At 37.5% G+C, this 25,976-nt stretch overlaps 2 protein-coding genes across 7 annotated transcripts in view; one reads left to right on the top strand and one right to left on the bottom strand.

Annotated features, from left to right (window-relative positions):
• The window catches only part of ulk4 (unc-51 like kinase 4), a 199,602-nt gene extending 197,472 nt beyond the window's left edge, over positions 1–2,130 (top strand). The window contains exon 37 of the mRNA XM_052143329.1: positions 1,654–2,130. Within this exon, the coding sequence (XP_051999289.1) occupies positions 1,654–1,720 (67 nt within the window). The 3' untranslated portion in view covers positions 1,721–2,130. The remainder of the gene's footprint in view (positions 1–1,653) is intronic.
• ctnnb1 (catenin (cadherin-associated protein), beta 1) lies at positions 1,971–23,483 on the bottom strand. 6 transcript variants are annotated; one of them, XM_052143339.1, is made up of 17 exons: positions 23,328–23,483; positions 16,344–16,385; positions 12,667–12,888; positions 10,962–11,215; positions 10,631–10,869; positions 9,954–10,155; positions 8,327–8,471; positions 8,051–8,154; positions 7,921–7,947; positions 7,184–7,522; positions 6,827–6,985; positions 6,474–6,593; positions 5,810–5,960; positions 5,374–5,495; positions 3,395–3,455; positions 2,920–3,145; positions 1,971–2,707 (listed from the first exon to the last, which is right to left on the bottom strand). In XM_052143339.1, the coding sequence occupies exons 2-16, from the start codon at positions 16,354–16,356 to the stop codon at positions 2,937–2,939; spliced, it is 2,367 nt and encodes a 788-aa protein (XP_051999299.1). In that variant the 5' UTR covers positions 16,357–16,385; positions 23,328–23,483; the 3' UTR covers positions 1,971–2,707; positions 2,920–2,936. The 6 variants fall into 6 exon arrangements, with proteins under 6 accessions (XP_051999299.1, XP_051999298.1, XP_051999296.1 ...); XM_052143338.1 differs by lacking the exon at positions 23,328–23,483 and adding an exon at positions 22,459–22,513 and having other exon boundaries at positions 12,667–12,891; XM_052143336.1 differs by lacking the exon at positions 23,328–23,483 and adding an exon at positions 17,265–17,325 and having other exon boundaries at positions 12,667–12,891.
• Positions 23,484–25,976: the final 2,493 nt, after the last annotated feature.

The raw sequence follows: 25,976 nt of genomic DNA, 5'->3' as shown, positions 1-25,976 counted from the left end.
TGTCTCTTGCTTCCCTTAACCTTGCTCTCTCCCAATTTCATTGGCTTTGGCTCATCATCTGTCTTTTGCTCATCGGGACAGTGCCCACTATCAGAGTACTAGTCTAATGTGATTGGCCACGGCTTTAGTAAGTCTTGAAAATGAGGACAAAGCAACACAAATTTAGTATGCATGTGTACAAATGTTCGAAGAAACTTACCAGAAGGCGAGTCTTTTCTTGTCAAATGGCTTCATTTTTATCAAGACAGTAAAATAAATCCCTAAATATCTTACACTTATCCCCAGATCACATTTACATTCGTAATACACATCATTTTAACTGTATGGTCTTCAGTCATAAATTGGGGATTTTGTGCATACATACTGTATAAACTTGCCATTTTGCATTTCTCTCCTTGTTGAATGCGATTAACTTGCTAAACCTCCACTTTACCCTTAACAATAAACATGAGTGATATAAAATTGTTTTTATTATGTGCAACCTGTACATATCTATTAAATGAACAGTTCACCCAAAAATGTGAAATTCTCATCATTTACAGTTTTACTCACTCTTATGACATCCCAGATATGTATGACTTTTTTCTGCTGAACACAATTGAAGATTTTTAGAAGAATATTTCCGCTCTTTTGGTCCATACAATGCAAGTGAATAAGTGCCAAAATTTGAAGCCCAAAAAGTATTTCATAAGACTCCAATGGTTTAATCATTGTCTAAAGAAATTATTTGATAGGTGTGTGCTTGAGAAACATTTGAGTAAATATTTACGTACTAGAAATTCTCCTCCCTGCTCGGTCACTCTCAATTTAACTTTAATATTATTCATGCATATGCCCCCTACTGGGCAGGGAGGAGATTTTCCAGCTAAAATTGACTTAATATTGATCCGTTTCTCACCTACATCTAAGATATGAGAGTTGAGATGTTCTGCAGAAAAAAAGATCATCATACACATCTGGGATGGCATGAGGCTGAGTAAATTATGAATTTTCAGTTTTGGGTGAACTATCCCTTTAACATCTAAAAAAAATTTTTTTGGCTTTCATGACCCTTTTATGTGTTATTTACCATATACATAGAACCAAGCTTTACAGCCACAATACTTTATATTGCAGAGTACATTGCAAGTGCACAAAAGTTGAATATTTGTATTAATAAATCTTAAGTGTTGCAACATATCACATTGGGAAGTAACAAAGGTTGCATGTTGACTTATAAAAGCAGTATGTACAATGCTAAGATTTGTGTAGCATTTTCTTCTAAATCCTACAATATTGGTACTTTAAGGTCCATGTTACACCTCAGTAGTATTGAAATTTTGAAAAGTTCTCATCGTGTTCACTTTTTAAATTAGTAATTACTTTAAGGTGACATTTCAGAGTCTGCATCAACAATATATATGGACAAAGCTGTTATCTTATTTAAGCAGGTCTGTGCTTGGCGTAGCTCTGTAATTACCATATTCATGAAGTAAACTACCATTGTGAATAACTTGACTATAAGCTAATGCACTGCATGCTTAATGCATTTACCCATAATTAATAATCCATTCCCAATATATCAGTTCTTCATGACATTCTTATGGTCAATTAATGTTTGAACCACTGAATTAGCTAAATTAACTCCTAATTGAAAACATTTCTCTTGTCCAGGCTCCAATCAGACATGACCGTGAAATCACTAGCTGGAGAGATTCTGAAGAGCATTGGACAGAACTGAGACTCTACAAAGCTGTGCTTATCTTTTGGTATTTAATGTATATATTTACATTTGTGATTTTTATCTGAAACTCAAGTAATATTTCACTCCATAAACCACCCACAAATGTAGTAACACTTCAGTAACATTAAACCACTTTCCTAATGTTTTATTCCCAGTATCTATCTTAGTTGGTTATTGTTCTTTCTTAGGGCAGCACCTTGTATGTATTTAATATTTTTTTTACATAAATAATAAAAAGGCCACACCAGAGATACATTTGTCCACTTTATTGTTTAGCCAGGTCATAACCAAGTCTCCAACCAACATCGCAGGCTACAATAATTAGGGGTTCTTTTCAAAAACCTTTCTAAAGCTACCATCAAAATAAGAACAAGACAGAAAGAAAGATGAACAAAACTGGCCCCAACTGACTGCAAACCCTTTGGAACATTTGTGATTTATTAAAGCAAGAGAGCTGATATTTGGACTTCTCCAATTCTTGGTTTTATACAAAAGCTACACAATGTTACAGTTGATCAGAATACCATTCAACTGATTAATTAGTGTTCTACACCATAAACTTGATAAAATCTTGATGGATCATTACCACTATAACTCAACACTATGAGAGAGTGAAAGAGAGACAGTTGAAAAGGAATACAAAGTTCTGCAAAATAAAAGACGAATATCATAAAGCAAGCTAGATAAGTACCATTACAGACTGAAATATCCTTTTAAAAATAAAAAGTAATAAAAATACAGGCAAGGCTAAGGTTGAAAACTCCATCTTAGGATTTGCTTTTTGGGCTTTCTTCTGTCAATCACACCAAATTCCGACCAACTTTGACCAGAACAAAAGTTTTACTTGCATGTGTTCCCATAGGAAACTCAGCTTGTATTAGTGTGTCAGGCACTTTCAGAGAAACTATCCCACTCTCTTGAGCCCGCTCAGCAACTCTACAGGCCAAAATCACAATGCAGGTTCATTCAGATCAGACGATACAGCTGCAGCAGAGAGGAGGGGAATAAAAAGATTAAATCAGATTAAAAGGAGAAAAACACAAAAACAGGATGGCAATGACTTCAGAATGCAGCTAAGATTAGTTCCGCTACTAGCGTGCTTTACTCTTGCTCTTCAAATCCCCCACACACAGTGTTGTCAGCACAAATCAAACCAGCCAGTCACGTTCAGTGCATGTTTCAGCATGGTGCCTCACCTATAAAGTCATTGTATTTACAGATCAGTATCAAACCAGGCCAGCTGATTGCTGTCGCCTGGCGGGAGGCCATCAATCAGGTCCTGGGCGTGGCCAAGGTCAGGCAGGCCTTCTACGGGGTAATCAGGGCCAGGGTGATGCCCGACCATCTCGTGCTCCATCATGGGATCCATGCCCATTGCATCTTGCACGTAACCTCCGGAATGGAAGGAGCGGTAGCTTGGGTCTGCAGATGGGGGAGTGGATGAGAGTGGAAGGAAGGGGGTGCACACACACATGTTAGAGGAAGCATATTAAAACAGGCAGCTCACAACAGCACAACCACATAGAATCCACGACATGTGATGGGGCTCAATTTAAGCGGTGTTCTGCTCTAGGTTTAGTAGGTGCAGTGTGATGAAGCAGTGGATTAGAGAGTAATAGTATCACACTCTGATGCTGAAAGCTCTGCTCATCTCTGTGATAATGAACTCACCATCCTGTCTGTAGCCTAGAGGCTCTCCCTGTGCACTGATATCCAACCCCAGATCTCCAGTCTGCAAACAGACGCATAAGAACATGATCATGAAGAGAAACTCTTTACTTCAGCCTCCAATTCTGAGTATCAGATCAGTGCTAAAGCTTTTGTTTGAGGCTAGGGGTGGGCGGTGACAAAAATCTTATAACCACAGTACATGTAATTTTATATGGTAACAGAACATCACTATATTAATATTTCTGCTGAAAATGTAACCGAAACATACATACATGTATATCTTCCTGCATGTCAGAATTTTCAAATCAGGCCATGGATATACCACAGTAAACACGATATAGCAGAAGCTCTACTGATTGACATTTCTACAGTTGCATGGTATGTATATAATAGGGCTGCATCTAATGATTATTAGAACGATTAATCATTAGCTCTTAACTGATTATTCAGCTTGTGCCCGGACTTAAAAAGGTTGTATTAAACGTGCTAATAATATGAAAAAAAAATAATTATTAAAAAAATACAAAATCTAAAATGACATTACTGAATTAAACTTAATAAAAAAAGTTTTTTTTTCTTTAACAATAGGATTGTTTTGCAGTGAATTTCTTTCATTGAATTATTATTTTATTATTATTATTTTTTCTATTTTAAAATTATCTACAAATCCTTAAAACAAGATACATTTAATTGAGAAGTAACATAAGATATTTAGACTTGCTTAAAAAGGATGCATCTTTAATATACAGTAAGTGTATTTTGTATACAAGTGTATATTTTTTGGGGTTATAATTATTAAAGACAAAATATACTTAAATTCAAGATCTATTCTCTAAAAGCAAGTCTAAATGTCTTATATGCTGCTTCTCAGGTGAATGCATCTTTTTTTTAAAGGACTTTTAGGTATTTTTAATATTATATTCAAAATTCTTAGATAACAATTTTTTCTTCTGCAGTATAGTTGCTAAAAAAAAAAACATTACGTTGTTTTAAAGAAGTTTTATACGAGATATTTATATTGGAAAACAAGCCAAAATAAAATCAAAAACATAATTTGTAGCAGTGTATAATGGGGCAAAGTTTCTCTCACCTTTCTTTTCACTTCAATCCATCTTTAACACAAAAAAAAAAAAAAACTCTCTCTTAATAAAGCTGCATGTTGACAATTTTCTTCATGATAAGAATGTACAGTGACGTATTGAATCATAATATAAGTCGCGAGCATCACATAATTTAGCTGCATTAAGCGTGCGCACTTGAGGGATGAGCGTCCCACGACAGTGTGCATCAGCCGGGTGTAGATCTGGACATGTAGATCGGGACATTCACGCAACTCATAAAAGAGGCGCTGACCTCACAGAGAAATGCCAGTTTCTGAGTTTATAGTTATTAACATGATCTGCTTCTGTATTATTTGAAAATTAATAAAGCTATAACACATTAAATATAACTGCATTAAAGATGTAACGCCGGGGTGTTTCCTTTAAAGTGATCCAGCTCCACTTATTCCACAATGGGAGTGCTTCTGTATTTACTTATTTGGTATTTTTGCATAATTCCCTCATACTTTGCGGTCTACATCACCTGAAGCTGTGAAAGTTTACAGTGCATCTAGACTGTGATCAGTGTAATCCTTTCCTCAGTCAGGCGCAAGCTGCAGTGCTGCTCTCATGTGCCATCATTACAGTTTCATATGATCTCATGTTATGTAAAATGAAATCAAACGACTATTTGACAAAAAAATGTCAATTTTTTGTTGTCGATGTCAACAAATAGTTTCAGCCCTATTATATACCATTCTATACTGCCCAGCTCAACTTGAGGATCATTTTAACCCTAATGCTTTGTTATAAAGAATCATTTGCCCTGTAAATTTACAAGTATGTAGCATCTGCCATAACAGATTCTGTAGCCTTCATCTACAGCAGGCCTTTGTGCCAGAGTTGATGGCCGGATTTATCCAAGATAAGCCCTCATACCTCGTTCCAGGTCATGGGCTCGGTTCTGAACAGAGAGCTGGTGAGCTCCACAGACAGTCGTTTCTTGTAGTCCTGGGGCTTATCCTCAGACATGCGGAACAGAACTGCAGCAGCGTATGTGGCTGTGGGCGAGAGATAGCGCTGTTAGTGTTACTGAAGAAACATACAACCCAGTACTGCACATCCCAGCCATTGCCTCCAGTGGAAATCAGTGAAGGACAAAGCATAGTGGGGGGAAAAACTAAATCTGCATAGTGGTTTGTATTCATATTTGCTGCTCCATATTTATTCTGAACAAGTTCAACTTGTTTCTCCAAACTTTGTTGAGACATATGGAAGCAGTGGCACAGTGTGCTCCCATTATTTATATTTAATTGCATTATGATTTGTAAGTCAGTGCACACACAGCTTATTAAGAGGGAGCACACACACTTACCGACGCCCTCATTTCTTGAGTGGAGGAGCTCTGTGAGTGGAGCGGTGGCTCCTTCTGCCTCGATGGCCTCAGCTGCCTCCTTATCCTGAGCCAACTCACACAGCACACCTGCAGCTACACGCTGGATGTTCTCAATCGGAGAATACAGCAACTGCAGCACAACAGAAAGGGAGTGAAATGTCCAATTTGCAGGAATTTATGCCAACTTCGTTAAGATGGTTACTGATAACAGATTTAACAAACAAAAATATTGACAGTGATATAAAATGCTGTGTTTACCAATTTAACATTTGAACTAATAATCAACCTGTATGGGTTTTTCCAATGGCAATATTTCAAGAGCAGGGTGATCAATGGTCGATATAATGCAGACATATACAATTTAATGATGGCAAAATGAAAATGTACACAATATTTACTCAATTCAGATAAAAAAATAAAATGATGTATTAGAACTGCCACAAGGCGGCAAATGAAAATGATTTCAAAATGCCAAAATATCAGCCATCTCCTTGGCTGATATACTGGTCAAACTAAAGTGAACAATTCATAGGATTATGATTCTAAAACTGCCTAAAAAAATTAAAATAGCATGAGGAGATACAAGATAGAGCACTTTGGTAGCATACTATAATCAAGAGCATGTGAGCTCTCAATAACAGACCTGAACGAAAAGTGGAATAGTGTTGAGTCCTCTGATGACGATTCTGTTGTGAATGTCTCTGGCTAGAATGTGCAACGCTCCAGTGCAGCCCTCAACGATCTCCTCCATACGCACTCCCTCCTGTGACACAGCATGCATGAAAATCAAGCCTGCAGCACATAAACTACTTATATGCACTCAATATTAAGAGTTTAACTTATGATTTAGTGATGGATACTATAATTATATATTTGTAAAGTCAACATTTTCCTTCAAGTTGATCAAGAGAACATAAAAATTTCAAATGTGAAAAGTAGTCCATAAAAAGTCAGCTGACCATGAGAGAGTGTGTCTGTGTTTCACTACTGACTCACCACAAACTGCTGCTGTGTTCCACCCATGGAGGTGCGTCTTTGAGTGTCCTGATGAGCACGGACCAGAAGTTGCACCAGACGGGGGATGGCACCCTGCTCTCTCAGTGGGGCGTGGTTGGCGGGACATAGTGCCAGGTTACGGATCAGTCCCACTGTGGCCTGGGAAAAAATACAGCCATTTAAAAAGTGGTTAAACGTTTTTTTATAATATTATAAATAACTTGGGCCTAATTCCCAAGTTTAAATCCTCTCCCTAACATCAATTTCTTCATTTCTGTTGACTGCTGGATATGAAAGTTCAGGCAAAATGGAAGCACAAAACTCGAAGTAATTTCTGATTGGTGGATGATTGCATACCTTAATAAGTGGCCAATGTGAGGGAGGGTGGAGTAGTTTGACCACTACAGGTAGTCCGTAATGCAGCCGCACTGCATTCTGAGCCATTTCTGCATCTTGGTGTCTGGATGTGAGGTGACGGAGAGCGCAGATAGCTGGCTCTGTGATGTCCTCTCGGTCTCCAGCGCGAAGAACCGTGCGTGCCAATGCCTCGATGCCACCCACTTGGCACACCATCATTTTGTTCTTGTAGTTGTTGCATGTGAGGTTGGACAGGATTCCAGCAGCACATGTCACCACGTTAATATCATCTGATCCGAGCAACTGGACCAGCGTGCCCAACAGACCCTCCATACCCTCCTGCAGACCAGAAGAATCCATAATTGAGACATGATATTTTACAGAACACAGAATTGACATCAAATACAAATTGCAGGTTTTGTAGTCCTGTACATCACCAGTCACAGCCATTCGTAACATTTTACCACAAGTTACATGATGTTGTAAGCCCACCATGGGTGGGTAAACTTAAAAACACAGAATCATTCCAGAACTGTCAAAATATTCCAAAGATGTTTAAAAATCCACAATAACAGCTGGGTGAAATGTACATGGCACAGGCATTACAACAAAATGTAGCATTTTTTCATGCTCTATCAACACAGTTCTTTCACAATTGGATGTCCTAACTGTGTGGGGTCAGTGCTGGCTACAGCCCCCAACCCCTTGTCACAGACAAAGGCAGGAATGACTGTTACCTGCACATCTACTTCTGCTAATGTCGTCTTCTCCATGGAAACAATGGGGAGACAGAAAGAGAGGGCTCATGTAGGAAGAACAGAAGACAGCATAAAAGAGCTAAGGGGAAAGAGTGAGAGACATCTGTACCTGTTTGGTGGCAGCATCTGAAAGATTCCTTAGAGTCCACAAGCAGTTCTGTACCAGTCGCTGGCTGGGATCTGTGAGGTGAAGGCCAAGTGCTTGCATGCCACCTGAAAACAGACACACACAAAGCTTGTGATCATTCACTCCTGTAATAAGGTGAAAAACATCCAGAATGGCCTATTTATAGCTTAAAGTATCTTGTCATAACCATTCGGTTCATGGCTAAATTTTGCTTCGCAAACACGTTGTATACTGTCTATTGAAGTCAAGAAAACACACCAGCTTCAACGATGGCAGGTTTGTTACTGGAGCAAACAGACAGGACTTTGAGCACTCGACTGGTGGTCCACAACAGTTTCTCATAGGTGTAGATCCTCATGATGTTGACCAGAGCCTGTGGGCCTCCGCTGGCCAAAATGATAAGCTGCAAATAAAGGCAAATTATGTGATTTTCTTTATACTCAGGTTAAAGTCCTGTTCAACGTAGTCCATGCACCAAGGCTTAAACCTGTTTAAGTTTGATTACAGGATGTTACTGGTCTTTCGGACATAAAAAAAGGGTTCAATTTTACATGCAAAGAACAATTTCAAGCCAATGAAATATTTTAGAGAAATTTCCTCATTTATAGAAATTCTCATCTTTAGCATTTTGTTGATTTCCATGACATTTTCTGGCCCTTATATTTCCAGGTTTTTCATGACAGTGGGAAACCTGGTGTAAGCTGAAATCAGAGAAGAAAGCTAAAGCCTAGTGTACACTACATGACATGCAATCAGCACCCTGCGACTCAGTCTAGTTTGCCGCCGGTGCTGATGCGCACACTACACGAATTATCGCAAACTGGGTGTATGAACTAAATGGCATTTGTCCTCGACTGAAGCCGTGTATTCCTGGTTTTAAGATCTGAGATGTTTCAAGCGAGACACATATCACCCCTATACCTGGTCGTCTCTTCTAACCACTAGTGTTTGGATTTTGAAGAGAGTCTCTGATTTCAGACTTTTAGAGAAGAATTCAGAGTTATTTTAGTGCAGTACCTCAGCTTCTAATGTGAAGGCTTCTAATTTCTGTGTCCCTACTGTTCATGCATTGGCTTTTTAAAATGTTTGATCGTACACTTCGTTCAGCTTGTACTTCCCTTTAAATCCATGCTTAACAGGCAAAAACGGCTGTTACAGCTGTCTTTAGTGTCGTTTGTAGACCAAAATAACTTCAAAGCTCTATTATGAATGAGCAAACAGATTTCCCAAAATTAATCTTAAAATTAAGATAAAATGAATTCACAACCTCACGCAGTTTATTCTTGATAACATGACAACAAACATGAAAGAACAGCTCTCGCCAATTTTCACTCTTTGCATAGGAAAAAAAGCTGAAAATAATAGAGCGGGTAGAGAAGTTTTATTTTATTTTCTAATACTTTTTTGTCTTCTGCTTCCCAATATATTGTTCTAATCTTGCTCTCTCCGAGTATTTTATTGGCTGTGGCTCATGGTCGGTCTCTCGCTCGTCGGGACAGTGTGCACACCTGATGACAAGACGTCTAGATATCAAATTGGTTTGAAATCTCTGACTTTTTGTGGCTTGTCGCGAAATGAGATCTGAGACTTCTGGTCGCAGACCAGTCAACGACATCAAAGACGACAGGCTTGAGTCATGTAGTGTACTCTAGGCTTAAGCCATACATTCCAGTGCCAAGAGCACAAAGCAAGAGTGCTACATCAATTTCAAGTATAGCAGCAATACTGATCAGTGACGTGACATTGGATATCATTTTAAAAGAAAAAAAACGTAAAATAAATATGCATGCATTTGGCCGAGAACTCCAAAACCTCCTGTTGTGATGAGCCTATATTTGATGATTCTGCTTCTTGAGAACAAACTGAAAGTCTTGAAATTTCTTACTTTGCTTTCTTGATTGCCGTACGCCAAAATCTGAAGACAGTCTGTCGTGATCGCAAGGAATTTAACATTTGTTTTGTTTAACAAGGCCACCATTTTCTGCAGGCCTCCGGCCAGACGGACAGCCATCTTTGCTCCTTCCTGGTGCAGTAGCAGGTTGTGTAGAGTTGTGATCGCATAAAACAGTACTGAGTCTACAGGGGAGCTGAGGAGACCACAGTAATATTAATTAGAGCAAACTACAGGCAAATAATGGGATTCAACCTTCAGCGCACACACAGCAGATTTTAGTATGACTCAGCCTGCTCAGAGATGGACCTTGAATTTTAACACAACTTCGCTGGATAAAATACTTAAGTTATTCAAATTATGGTGTGCATTTGTCTGCTTAAAGGGATAGTTCTCCCAAAAAAAGAAAAATCTGTCATCATATACCCACAACATTTACTGTTATTCTAAACCTGTATGACATTTTTTGTAAGAACACAAAGGTTGATGTTAAGCAGAATGACACAATCATTCACCATTCTCTTTCAGTGAATGGAAAAAATATGTAACAAAAGTAATTGTTCACTATACATTCTGCCTAACATCTCCCTTAATATTCCACAGAAGTTTTACAAGTTTGGAACAACATGAGGGTGAGTAAATTCTGTGATACGGCGTGAAGGAGAACCAACCCAAGCATCTTCACAAGGGCAGGGATGCCTCCCGATTTGAAGATGGCGAGCAGGCCTTCTCTGTGGTGGGAGAGGTTGTGCAGGGTGCCGGAGGTACAACGGGCCGTCTCTACGTCATTAGTGTTCTGCATGGTCCTCACAATGGCCGACACCATCTGTGGGGATCGCATGATGGCGTGACGAGATGCTTCTTTCTTAGAGAGCTGGTGCACCATCACAGCTGCCTTATTTACCACCACCTGATGGAAGAAGAGAAAACAAGAAGTTAACACAGTCTGATGGATTGTCAAAACACTGGCAAATTTTGTCAATCTCAAAAAACCATTCCCACCTGATCTTCATCGTTCAGTAATTTGGTGAGCTCTGGAATGGCACGTGTCGCCAGCTCTGCGTCATCCTGATAGTTGATGAGGTTAACCACGGCATGTTTTAGCATCTGTGAGGGTTCAGCCAGGCGCTGGACGTTTGTGGGATGGGAAGAGTCGAACTGTGTGGAGGGGATTTGCATGCCTTCATCCAGAGTCTCAGGGAACATGGCCGCCCTAACTCTCTGTGCTCTGGTCATTGCATACTGACCATCGATGTCTATAAAGAATCACAGTACAGTCTGTTAGTAACATATCAAGCAAATGCCTTTGCACAGTTAACCAAAATAACTTCAAAGCTCTATTATGAATGTGTATACAGCAATGATAAAAAACTATAAACAAGCAATTATCTCAGTCACATCTTACCCAGGACCCATGTGAGCTAATAGTTTAACTATGTATTATAAAAATGTAAAATGCATTTCCTGTTCTATCCAACGTATATCCAATTATTAATATTTATTTATATTCTTTCCATCAGGTATATTAGATATTCCTAATGAAACACAAGATGTAGGGCTGGGCAATATGGCTACAAAAATTATATCTTGATATTTTTCAGCCTATATACGACATTTGATATATATCCTGATAATTATGCATTAGCTCTGAAATGGTTCAAAAGTGTTTTGTTTTTTGTTTTCTGAGGAATGATTTGGATTCCATCCAAACAGCCATTGTAGCCAAGTAGATTCAATATTTTTAAAGTCACAGATAGGGATGCCATGTGAGTTTTTGATGGTGAGATTATTAGCAAGTTTTCTTAAGCAACTGTATGGATTCAAAAAATGCATATAATATCACAACTGAACATCTTAGTGGCCATATTTCTGGCGGATATGTGGATAAGGGCAGCCCTAAAATAATAATACTGGTAAATACACAAAAATAGGACATATATAATAAGAGACGCTCCAATCTAGGGCACAACACCAGTTATGCGCGTCCCAAGCTCAGTGATGTACTTTAATGTAACCAGAGTGCTTCAAAAGTGTGTAAATGTAAGATTATTCTGGGTGTGCAACATGTAACAGTTCAAGGCATCCAACGTTTTTTTTTTCTGCTGCAACAATTTATTAAAGCAATCTCTTATCTGTCAGACACCTCAACATAAAGAATCGGCAACAGTTTTTATAAAATTACTGTCCAAAACGCCTCACAAATAAACCTGTGCCCCATGCATAATAATAGAAACAATGCTTATAGTCACTGAATAAAAATCTATTTACAAATATTTATGGCATGTTTTCCACAAGGGAGAATTACATTTAATCATTTTCACTGTTATGCACTTTATATTTATATTCCATATACAAAGATACATACTAGCTGATACATTAACAGCATTACTTGCCCGCAAAATAAAAAACATTTTTGGAACCCAGTTGAATATGGCATAATACTAAAATATAATTGTGGGACCCAGTCACGTTTTTTATTATAATATAAAATTGAAATATCATTATTATTTTGAGAATTATATTTGTTTTATATAAAATATATTTGTCCTATTTACTTAACCTGGAGCTTTTATTTTGACACTGAAATTGCTGTGTATTTGATTGTTTACAACATGGTCCTCTCCTTTTCTGTTATCCTGTGCAGCATTTGTAAAAGTTGTATGTTTGAACTTCTAATAAGAGGCTAGAATAGAAATTCATAACATACCTGCTACCTGTTCCTGGTTGAAAGACTGGTTAAAGCCCTGCTCCCACTCATAAAGCACCTGATTATCCACATCGTCTTCCTCTGGGTTGCCCTTGCCGCTCAGGGATGGGGCAGTTGTGGTGGCCCCAGAGTGGATACCTGAATCCAGATATGACTGCTGCTGCCAATGACTGACTGCAGCCTTGCGGTCTGGCTCCATGGCCATATCCAGCTCCATCAGATCTGCTGCACATGAAGAGAAATTACATCTTTAAATCGCATCCACAGATTATTTAAAATAAAATGTAGGCAGAACTTGCATTGCACAGACATACAATAATGGATCAACTCAAACTCTATAATCTAATGTAACCTAACTGTAGATTTCTGAAGGCAGGGATATAAGTTGAACTACACTTTTGAAATGGGCTACAATTATTATGTGACCGGTATTATGTTTTTTTATGACCCATACGATACAAATTTTTATGCTCAAGTGTCTTATAACCAATGATTTAATAAATGTTTAACTGTTGTTTTATTTCTGCTTTCATCATTTTTCTGGAAATAAACTCGCACCTGGTCAAAACAATGTTGTTAAGAAGAAAAAAAAAAAGCATAGAAGTCACACTTATAGACTGACAGAGGCTGCATTCGGAAAGCATTAGGATCCAGGAGATGTCCCTTAAGCTGCTCTGCATGTAAAGTTGCTCCGTGAAGTGTACCCTAAGATCTATGCATGGTATCATGCTGTATTTGGGCTCATTTTAATTGGGAGCATTTGCATTAATTAATCATTTAAGTGATCATTTTTTAATAGTTTGTTTGTGTTTCATGAAAAAAAAGTGACAAATCTGTTTATAACATATAAACGCTGTTTGCTTGCACACACAAACCCATTTTAGTCCGACTGGCACAATATTTTTGTAGTCCATTCATGTTTCCTCATCAGTTAATTTATAGTATGGCAAATATTATTTTACTGGATTTAGCTGCCATTAAAGAAGTATTTTTGAAAATAATTTTTAGAAATATGTAATCAGTGACAATAATATTTTAAAACTTACAATTAGGGCTGCACAATTAATCGAAAACGTATCACTATTATGACTCACGACTATGTAATCGTGAAAACTGATGATTACAGCATTCAATTTAGGTCTACTGCTGTTGCGTTAATGGTTTCTATTTAGAATGTGTTTTTGCAGTGGTTGAGTCACTAACCAATCCCAGACGTGTGCATTGAGCAATGGCTAATCAGAGACACAGCGATTCTACAGTGCAGTCCTATCAGTAAGGACAACCACAACCCTTATGCGCAAGTTTTGAATAGTCTGACGTCCAGATATTTGCTTTAACGTACATTTCATCTTGGTTTGCAATGGCACATGAACATTTGTGCTAAATAAACATCACCTGACACTCAAAAAGAAGCTGTACAACAAAGGTGAGAAATTTTTAATTATTTTCAATTTGTTAAACGCCACTCCATTTTATTCATTATAGGTAAACGACCCACAAACGAGCAACGCGACAAAACTAAAATGATCCCTGAGCTTTATTAATCAAGGTACAGAAAGGGTCTAAATAAGTTATTTATTGTGTTGTTTAAACCACTACAATTATTATGAGAGCATTTGTGAGTGCAGAACAGGAGTTTGAATATTTAAAAAAGTTGCTCGATTTTTATGTACAACTTTTAAAAACAAAAAGGGGGGCCTGGGTAGCTCAGCAAGTAAAGATGCTAACTGCCACCCCTGGAGTTCATGAGTTTGAATCCCAGGGCATGCTGAGTGACTCCAACCAGGTCTCTTAAGCAACCAAATTGGCCCGGTTCCTAGGGAGGGTAGTCACACGGGGTAACCTCCTCCTATAATGTTGTTCACTCCCGGTTGGGCGCGTGGCAAGTTGTGCATGGTTGCCGCAGAGAACAGCATGAAGCATCCACATGTCGTTACAGTCTCCGCTGTAACGCGCACAACAAGCCGCGTGATAAGATGCGCAGGTTGACATTCTCAGGCGCGGAGGCAACTGAGACTCATCCTCCGCCACCCGGACAGAGGAGAGTCACTACACCACCACCCGGACTGAGGAGAGTCACTACACCACCACAAGGACTTGGAGCACATTAGGGCACTCCAAATTGGGGAGGAAAAAAAAAAAAGAGAAAAAAAGCAGTTGTATTGATGTACAGAGTAGCTTGTTTTGGACATAGAAAAAGTCTTGAACTTCATATTTCAGACACCATCATCATTGTTTATAGTGTCTGCTCAAATATTTTACCCACAACTGCTGTTGGTAGATTTAAATTTTAACGAATCACACAAAATCGCAGACAGGCTGATCTTACTTTCCACAGTGCAACCGCAACTGAACAAGATTATGGGATTTTAAATGCAGTAAGGAAGTTCAATCTAAATCGGCTGTTCAGGTTGATTATTAAATGTCAAATATTATTATTTACTGTCTGTGGACCAATTTTTTAAGCAGTAAAGACACATATTGCATTTTTTTATTTTTATGCCACCCTATGGAAGTGTTAAATGTGTGAGGATGTGTATACATAAACCCGTTACATGACACATTGACTAAAGTTAAAACTGGTTTTGTCAATAGTTCAGAAAGAACCTACATATTTCTTCACTGTAAACCATAGATATACCGTTATAATAACCTTTAGTTACATTAACAAACATCATTACATTAATGCTTAAAATGAACTGCAGCCCATAACCACCTGATATTCTAAAGAACATATAAGCACAGTTGCCTGCTTAGTGACACAGTAATTTAATCTATTAATCATCATTAATAATCGGGATTACAATATCAAGGACAATACAAGGTTAATTTAAAATGTATGTAATCAGTGACGGTGTGCAAACATATGTTTCTAACGTAATTCTGTATTTTCGGCCAAGCAGAATTATTAATATTTATATTCTGGTGTCACCATTGCCCTGTGCTGAGCTGATTTTTAGTCCTACTCCATCCCTGATGGATAATTTTGCACTTTTTTGAACAATACATTTAAGCTGTACAAGGAAAGGAACAGTTTTGTGAATTCAACCAATCTTTAGATTATCTTAATAATAATAAATGAAGATTAGTCCATTATCAAATAATCATTAGTTGAAGCCCTAGTGTACAAGTAATTCTGTTTGTTAACACAGTGATGTTATGTTGGACAGAATATTTAAACCTGCTGCATACAAAATTTTTAATAAGCAAAATATTCTGAATGTGCTACTTTAAATGTTGCTACAGTCTCTATGACTGATGTTTTCATCTGTTGGTGTGCAATGTGTCTGACCGGCCGACATAAGTCACTTTGAACTATAAGTGTCAAGACCAATCAGATGACAAAAAAATATTTAAATTCAGAAAAATAGAGTAGATACAATAATAACTATTTTATTGCACTATCTACAAATAATAAAAACTATTTTATTCGCAACATCCAAGGCTCTTTGCTTTTTGGAAAGTAAAACTTTGCAAAACTTGTTTTCCACTATGCAAGTTCGTCTTAGTTTTGGGCTAGGTCTTATTTAATCAGTAAACCTGATTTTAAAGAACTGATAACTGATTAAGTGGAAACCGTAAATATCGGTTTAAAATTTCAGTAAAACCAGTTAACAAAATTCTCAATGCCTTCATGTAGACTTTAGCAGAAATGTTTGACAAACAGCAAAACTTACGTTGGGTCGCCATGACTCTCACAGCCAGCACAGTTTCCTAATCTGAAAGACACACACAGCACCCATGGTTAATTTCACATTCTCAGTGCCAAATCTCACACAATCATACACTGGTCAAACACAACTCCATCCCTCTCGCGCTCTCTCTCTCTCGCGCTCTCTCGCGCTCTCTCTCTCTCACACACACACACATTCCAGGGACGTTCATAGCACACACAAGCCCCAGTGTTCTGACTGAAGGCTCTCTGTTTCCTAACCTGACTGCAGCTGGGATGAAAGAGTCAAGACAGGATGTGCCACATTACACACACAACCACTGTTATTATCTGCAAGTCCCTCTTGATACACCCCGGAAAGGGCTCATAACAAACAATAAACAGTACGTTAAAGGAACTCTGTAAGAATACAGTGATTTGGGGGTTGCTGTAGCCCATTCTCCATTATAGAAAAAGTGTGCATGCTTTGGCTACTCAAGTCAAAAGATGTCATTAGGAAATGATCTGTGTCAACGTTAAAGTATCATTGTAAACTTGTATGTAATGTTTTGCAAAAACCCCCTGAGGAATAAAAAAAAAAGTGATTCTAATGGAACAATGAAACAAGCATGATAAAGCTGGAGTAAATGACTGTTAGTGTCACTTAAAATGTCCAACTATAATCTCGTCACAGCAAGGAGGATTTTGAACACATTTACGTGCAAAAGGGTTATACAACCTTCTATAATGTGCTCACTAAGAACAGAAACCACACATCTTCAGCGTCAATATGCGCATGATATTCTTTGCCCATTTTCCATCAACATCAGCAGTTAACACCTACTGACGGGATATGGTATTCAGCATTTCTGTCTGGGGGGCCCCAGTCTCCTTTCCTTTTGTGAGGCCTACTCCAGAATTACCATAACACAGAACCTAAACCTACCTCCTTTATTCAGATGTACAACACTCCTCTCTGAGTCAGCAGGCAGAATGCAGCTCCTCACCGATACGTCCTACATGCTCATGTTCCCTTGAGACTCAATGTATCATGCCCATGTATCTCTATTGTGTCTGTTATCGAAACATACTGTTCCCTTTAGTCAATCAAGTCTTACAAAACACAAACATGTTACAGCATGAAAAATGTCACTTGGTTGAATTCAACACTGGAAGTTTTTTTGTGTGCTGAAGAAAAAAAAAACAATTTCTATTCTACTCAAAAGTTTTGATTACTCTCGTCACCATTTGTTTATGCTGTTCAGCAGTTCTTTGTGCACATGGAATAACACTGTAGGAGGTTTAACTGTATGATACAGAAAGGATTTGGCAATTAGTCTGACAAAAATAACTTTCCCTGTACATTCGACTCAAGTCTTGTACACACTCGCTTTTGTCTGGAATTGGCTCTCAAAAGCAGCCTCTTCGGTTCAGGAGCTGAATCAGGTCAAGTGAGGAAATGCTAGACTGGCATACAGATTTCATTTTTTTATGGAACCATTTTAATTATACACAAACTATGCCAAACAAGTCAGGATAGCCTAATTCACATCTATGACTATGCATCTATGATTTAACATTGTCAACAAAAAGTTTAGAATAGAATTTAATCAAAATGTAAAAGATAAAAAAAATCCAGTTTGTTAGAGCAAAAGCAGACCCTGTTGATTAAGCAGGAATTACAACTCTTAAAGATTCTTTCAAAACTTTTGAATAAATAAATATTTGGAAATAATGAAATTCTGATTGGATTTACTGCCCTCAGGAGCTTGTTACCAAATGCTGAGATGATTTCATATTTTAACATTACAGATTCTTGCAAAGGGTGTCTTTATGCACACATTTGAATTAAGATGTTAATAATTCATTATATTTTATAAAATATTGCAAATTATAAAATTCAATGTGTATCTTAAACTGCACACTGTCATATCAACATACATCCAGTTATTATCCTATTTAAGTCTCACAAGCCTCAAGTACACATAATACAGTAACAATTCCTGGTTCATTTAGAGTTGGACATGATTTAATGAATGACTTGCAGTTCATTACGTTTTTCCTTTCCTTCCATTTGTTCGGGAATTGGATTACACTGGTTACACTTATGGATGTGCAAGAGTAATCAAATAATTGAGTACTTGTTCTGTACCAGCTAGCTGATTATTAAAAACAGGACCCTAATATCGCAAATCAATTTTCCTTTGCGCATTTGCCTGCCGTGGGCAATGCTAAATTATCCTGTACTTTACCTCTGGACACATTTCAGTTACACTTGAGTACACTGAGGGGTGCTGTAGATGTTTTTCATCAAGGTGTTGGATGAGAGGAGACTTGTAATATTTTTGATTCTTATTGAGTGCTACACTATTGGTATTCCGTTGTTGGAGTCATGCATGCATACTGTTTTTATGGTGGAAAGGAAATGTGAAGCAGTACAAGAAACCCAGAAATAGGGTTGAATGGATTAATCGTAATAAAATCGAAATCTGTATATGCATTCTTAAACGCAAGTAAACAGGCTCAGTGTATTACACAAAGTTAATGTGATGCTCATGATTTTCAGTGTTTTTAATGGTTTCAGAGCAGTTTGGTGTTAAATAAACTAATTATCTATCTACCTGGTGCTCTGATTGACAGATGTGCTCAGTTCAGTTTGGTGTGCTAACCTGTGCTGAGCGCATTACATTTAAAGCGCTCCAGATTCAATTTAATTGCACATTTGCATAATTTATCAAATGTTTGGCCGCTACAATTTACTATACAAACCTAAAAAAGCCCCTTGATGGTGTTTTTATGTACAGCAGGGATGATGAGGGCATTTTACTGCATTAAAAGGTCTGTTGTAAACTCCACTACAAACAGAATCTTCACTTCCCTTCCAAATTAAGTTTCCACCAAAATAAAGTTTTAACTTGACTGCAAAGCAATGCCACAAGCAAGAAATGATTCATAAATTACTATTAAATACAAAAAATAACATTTATTATTCAATAATTTATTTATTATTACATTAATATAATTTTAAAGTTCACTGGTTTTGATGAAAAGGGGGCTGACCCTTTTACTAATTGGACATAAAAAGGTACACTGCGGACAGATGCAATGTGAATGTTTTTTTCCTTTGTTTCACAGTTTTATGTATTTATTTATTTTGGTTCTTTTTAAGAGGACTCAAGTGTGAATACCCTTTCTAGAATAATATATTGGCAGTAGAGCATGAGCAAAACATTTTGGTTAAATGGAATTAAAACAAATTATATTCATCATATTGCAATTAAAATCGCAATATTTTTCAAAATAACTGCATTTAGATTTTGTCCAAATCATTCAGCACTACTCGGAAGCTTATAAGACCAGTATGTGCGTTAAATATCTGAACACGGGCAGACTGCATTTTTTTTTTTTAAAAAAGCCAACTTTCAACAATTGTTTTTCTGAATAATAACATGTGAAATGACAAAAATATGATAGGCTTTTATGTAGACTCAGAGTTTATATATGTGTGCTACCATAATGCTGTAAGTATTGGTTTCTGTCTAAGCTCTGGGTGAGTGCAAATGCAAATGAATGCATGTTGTTAATTTATTTATTTTTTGAAGCGCATAGTTTAAGTTAGCTTATTTTGAAATCGTTTTTGGTAACGTTTGTGAATAAAACAAAATATATACATGTCTTAATTGAAATTTTTAGCTGACATTTTAATTGAGTAATCGATCGTTTGTTCTTTGTGGGTTTGAGTATTAGACTACAAAATTACTCAAAAATGCACACCCCTAGTTACACTGTATATTTTGCATTGTAGATTAAAAAGAAATTACAGGAGTCATTTATTCAGCAATCGGCCAACACTAATCTTTTTGTTTATAGCGGCATTGCAATGCTGCTGAATGGTATCACAGGAAATCCGGAGTAATCTAGCATGGTGTGCCTTCCGCATCAGCAGAAGAACATGCATTCACAAACCGTTTATGGTCTGCTTGGCCACAAATATATATGTTCTGAATGAGAACTGGCTCTCGGTTTCCAACCCTAGTGTTGTGAATGCATTAGTTTTACTAATGGAATTCTCACCTGGACAAACACAAACCAGATGCCAAAACAAACTAGGTCCAGGATGAGAACGGAACTGACTCAAAGCATTCAATATCTCAATCTCAATGCAGCAAAATTCACTAAATGTCCTGCTCTCCTCCAGCAGACAGCTGTCAGTATTGTGAATGCAAAGCATGTATAGTGTGTTTGATAAAGGGATGTGTAAAACAGTGCTGCTGTGGCACTCTGCCTGGGGCTGCCGAAAGTTCCAGAGCAGTCCGCGAGTTGCGCAGTCTCAGGCTCCCAACATCTGGAGTCAATTGGGGAGATAAACCCAGCAGTATTCAAGCCCTAAAACCCTGCGATATTACTGCTTTTTCGCACGCAACATGGTGACAACAGACTGCTCATGGATTAAAAAGTACAAACAAACAACTGCAGGTTTGTCTGGGTCACTGAAGTCGTCAAACTGAATGTAGTAGATGGGTCAGTTTTCACTCTGAAGGGTCCATTGCTGGGATATATAACCTGCTAAATGGCCTGTGAGAGACCACAATCATAAAGAGAACAACTTGAGTGTGAGCTGTTAAATTAGCTGCCCTCACTAGTGCCTTATTTCACAGAGAGACTTGGCATGTGTGTATTTTTCACTGCCTGGCCAAGATGCACATCAGAAATCAATTGGAAACTTAATGTACTGTTGGCCACATTAAAAAAATAATAAAAGAAAGATGTACCATCCACACAAGATGTTACTAAAATGAACTAAATAATCATTCATTACTCATGGTCCCTTTTCTGAATTGGAGCTCCGCACACAAATTTAAGTTATGCATATGTTAGCTCAACAAGAATTTCAGAGTCAGCATTCTCAAGAAATACTAGTGTCTACATCACAGGCCAGCTAAATAAAATAGCATGGACTCAACCTCTTGTTCTTCTGTCATTTTTCCACTTTACCCACCCAGGCTGGAGCTCTTACATTACTAATAAAATAAGCTAGAATCCAAAATGAGCATATTGTTTGCATATTACCTGAAATACCCAAAGGTAACGGCAAAAACTGCAATAGATCAGCAACCAAAAGTTCTCCCAAACATTGTGTCCATTCCATACTGAACGACAATCTCCTCCAACGTAACCCGAGGAGGCTTGAGAAGACTGAGGCATTTGTTTGCAATCCTTGGCATTCGGACAACATGCAAATTTAAATACCACCCCAATGGCTCAGAATAAGTGCCTGTTGTGACCAGGGGGGCATGCAGCTTAGATAGTGATTTCAACACCTGCATTAGATTTCGGAAATCTGCCTATTGTGTGGAGTATTTCAAAAGATCGCCTTGGTTGCTAGATCCCAGTAACAACCTATACTGCAAATCTGCTCCAAATGTGTCATTTGTGGTGAGAGCTACCGAAACAGCCAGTCTGCACAAGGCATTAAACTTGGCTGGGCACATTGCATTCTGACATTACATACCTGATTCATTTCCAAAAGCAACTGTGCAACCAAAATCATATGGCAAATACAGGTAATGAGAACCTCTATACTAAAGTGTAAACAAAGTGTCCTAAATGCCTTGACACACTAAATGATGAGGGTGCATTTGATGTTTTTGGTCAAGTTATATACGTGGTAATGCTTCCCAACTAATTTTGAGCTTCACTTTGACTGAAGTAAAGGGTTGAAATTGTCATCAACTTATTGGTGCATTCCTTGCAACCCTCCTTCCCCAGAATCTACCAAACCACAAAATGTACCAAAACCTTAGTTATGCGAAGTAACAAACAAGACAAGTAGCTGACTTGGGAACAGAAACTTTAAACAGGGATTAAATATAACAATACAATACCTGATGTATATGCCTTCCACTCAAGCAGTAAGTTACACTCAATGGACATAGGTGGAGGGGAAAGGCACATATGTTTGGGTTTCTTTAAGCAAAGTGAATCATTAGCAAAGCCACTGCCAGTTGTGGCATTTCAGGTTGAGCTAAAAACAAAGCCTTTACCTCTAATCATTAACCTCCACAATTAAAGTAAACACATCTAGAATCTTTTCAGGATGCAATAATGTCACTTACTGAATCTGATCAGCTAACACCCACCTCTAGACAGACGTGTCAGATGTGCATGGTGTAGAAAAGCATGAGTCAGTTGGATACAATGTCAAAAAGTGAAGGATTATGGTCTGGGAGAAGGGTTTTGGGGGTATGCGCACCCCCATCAGTAGAGCTCTAACAGAGTCAGATTTCACTCAAGCTCCTCCTCGACTTCCTCTCAACGGTCAAACACTTTAAATGCCTTTGTTTCTTACGGAGACACTTATATATGGGTCATATTCGCAGTATGTACCATTACAACAAGATTTTACTCACACCATAGGCGTGTATAAGTCAAAGTGATACAGCTGGTCACGCCGTTAAGCAGGACTGAATCTACAGTGTTAATAACCTCCAGATTTCAGATGGCAACAAAAGTCATCAGCAAAACAGACAAAGAGCGTTAAACATTTAGGTTTGTTATAAAAGGGCCACTATAAAAAAGACAGCTTTAGCTGACCGTAGACTAACTTTCCATCAACAGCTGGAACAGTTAAAACAAACCCACGGTATTGCAAAACAACTTTTAACTGAATTGACAAAACAAGAAATTCAGAGAAAACAAACGATAAAAATGTATATGAAAATGATACATTTCCAGCCGAACAGGAGATTTTACACAGTCAGAACACTTATCCAGCTTCAATGTCTTACTCGGAGCTTTACACACCGTTTCTCATTCATAAAAACCTTTAGAATATCGCAGTCTGATACATCAGCGGTAATAAATGTGCATGTAGGCGGAATGCGGTCGTGATTTTTGCAGTCATATTTCCGCTTCCTGATCGCCTCCTGATTTTCCCACAGCTGCAGTAAGACCGTCAAAACATGCCATAAAATAACTAACCACACATTTGATCTGCCCAAACATGTACCTGTGTCAAAAGCTGTATATTCCGTTTTAGCTTTTCAATACTTGAACACGAATAAAGGCGACAATCCGTTGAGAAAATGTGAGGGGATGACCCGCAGCTCCTGCTGAGATTGAGTAAGAGTGTGCGCGCAGCACCAGCACACGGGAAAGATGGCGTCACTCAAGCCCTTATAAAATCTCCGACACACACCACGTATCCTGCCGCTTTCAGACAAACTAGATCCCGTGCCGTTTGGTTTTGCTGTTGTAACAGAAAATGAATTCGTACCTTACAGTGACTTACAGATATTAAGTTTGTTATCGTTTAAGATGACTGCGAGCTTAATCCTGGAACATTTTAGATATATTTAAGATTATGTGAAAAGAGGATTCGGGCGTAGGAATATGAGATCTACACAGCTGTACTGCGGCAAGGGGGCGCACCTATTCATTAAGTTGTAAGAGTATGGCTATAAATTGTGTTTCTACTAGACCAGAGGCAACAGAACAACACTACCTGCGCTAAATCGCCAACCAATTCTTTGTATGAATACATTTTTTGTAAACCTTATCGATGAAACGGAGGGGTCAGTGTTTAGATTTAGAGGCGGAGGAAGTTTTTTTCACATCACTCCTGTAGAACAATGCAGAACGTTTCAAAAACTATTAGAGCAAACTACTGCACATGCAAAAGCTCTGAGGACCTGTTTTTATGAGAATAAAATGTTCATGTGTCGTTGCTTGACGTTTGGAGCCCTAAAAATAGCTATATATCTAAACTGGCGGATAAGTGGGTTTAAACGTGCATATGTGCCTATCCAAACATTTCAGGTTGTGATTGTGTGCTAGGGATGGGCAGATCGATCGTAAAGTATCGATACTTTCGTACTGATGTGGTAGAAGTATATCGATCCTCATCTAAAATATCGATTCTAAATTTGTTTTTAAGGAGTGGTCTTATTATTTCGATTGCATGAATATTAATGCATCTCATAAGCTTCGGAGTGGAAAAAGAATTATGTGAGCGAATCGGTGAACAGGCACCGGAACTATTTTTTCTTCTGTTCATCTTGACGCAAATAAATGCTAAAATACGCCAGCAGTCAGACAGTGCTCACCTTTTCATTCATAGTGCTCGTTCAAAGAGGGAGCAGTGCTTTCCTGAGGTAATGGCAGAAAAACAGCATCTGGATTTATGTATTTACATGTATTATAATGGGCTTGTGTGACCATTTGTAGCCTACAGGTTTATTTAAATTCAGAGTTGTTAAAACATTTATAATGACCTTTAATTCTCGTTAATAAATGATACCCTTATGAAAACTTACCATAGATTTACTGTAGTAATATTGTATTAACCACGACTGATTACCATGTTTTTTTGTTGTTGTTTTGGCAGTAAACAAGGTTTTGATACAATTGACCATGGTTTTACTACAGCATTACTGTAGGTAATCAGTAGAGATATTGGTTTTGGTATCAAATTGGCCTAAAAGTACTTAAGAAAAGAAAATAAGTGGTATCGTCCATCCCGACTATGTGCTTCCATGGTGGGGCTGGTATGTTCTTACCTCATCTCTTCCCTGAGTATTTCCCATGGAAAATAGAGAGAGGAGGGGTGGAGGGAACACAACAGCACCTAAACACACACTGATAATATTATTATGTTGTTCAATATCCTTTAATTGTCATGGTAAAAAATGTTGAAGGCTTTTTAGCATTGTGTATAAATTGTATGACATTATAGTCCATCACTCATTGTTAGTTCAAATGTTGACCCCCTCTCTTAAACCTCTATATTAACTGCCTATTAATCAAAATAAGCACGCTAAACACCCTAAATATACAAAATTATAACACTAACAGAATGCACTTAGATATGTCAAAAGCAATCAGGATATATGTGGGTTTCAGAGTTGACATTTAAAAACTATTTGATTTAATTGAATTTCTAAATGATGAGAATAAATAAGGGTTTACAATAGTGCCCAGAACTGACCCACTGATATACAAATACAAATTCAGTCTATGAAATTAAAAGTAGAATTGTGTTTGTTTACAAGAACAACATACCAAGCTACCTCTTTTCATATTACTACAATATTATCTAGCATATCATATTATCTACTGGTGACAGAATAATGTGTCTGAATAAATGCAAGGATTTACCTCTAGTTCATCTGTCTTTCAATGGGCATAATTAATGACATTGTTTTCATATCAACATTGACCCCATCTATGTTCAGTGTTTATCTTAAACTTAACACCTGTTTGTAATTGTTTTACATTCAACAATGCTTATTAATAGCTGTAAAATATTTATTATTATAATATTGACATCTAGTGTCAATTTTTGTAAATAAAAAAGTTTTGTTTTCCTTAAAAGACCCTTTCCTTAGCCTTTTCAAATCATGACATTTATTTAAACTTGATATTTCAAATAGTACTAATGCCTTTTTTGCTTCATAAAAATGTGGAAATAATGCTTGGTTTACAAATATATTTCAATTAAATTAAAAATATTTGCTGATCCATGAATGATATAGAATACCTTTGTGGAGTTCCTTCTTCCTCTATAGTAAAGGCTTATATATATATATATATATATATATATATATATATATATATATATATATATATATATATATATATATATATAAATCAGTGCATT

Source organism: Xyrauchen texanus, chromosome 15 (genome assembly GCF_025860055.1).
Source record: "Xyrauchen texanus isolate HMW12.3.18 chromosome 15, RBS_HiC_50CHRs, whole genome shotgun sequence".
NCBI lineage: Eukaryota > Metazoa > Chordata > Actinopteri > Cypriniformes > Catostomidae > Xyrauchen > Xyrauchen texanus.
Note: the sequence above shows the minus strand (reverse complement) of the source record. Positions and strands in the feature narration are given on the sequence as shown.

Excerpts from the sequence above, each read along its gene's own strand:
- ctnnb1 (XM_052143335.1), bottom strand. Across the intron at positions 11,216-12,666 it reads CAACCAGGAACAGGTAGCAG|ACATCGATGGTCAGTATGCA; the intron begins GTATGTTATGAA and ends GATTCTTTATAG. Across the intron at positions 7,948-8,050 it reads CAGATGCTGCCACCAAACAG|ACGACATTAGCAGAAGTAGA; the intron begins GTACAGATGTCT and ends TCCATGGAGAAG.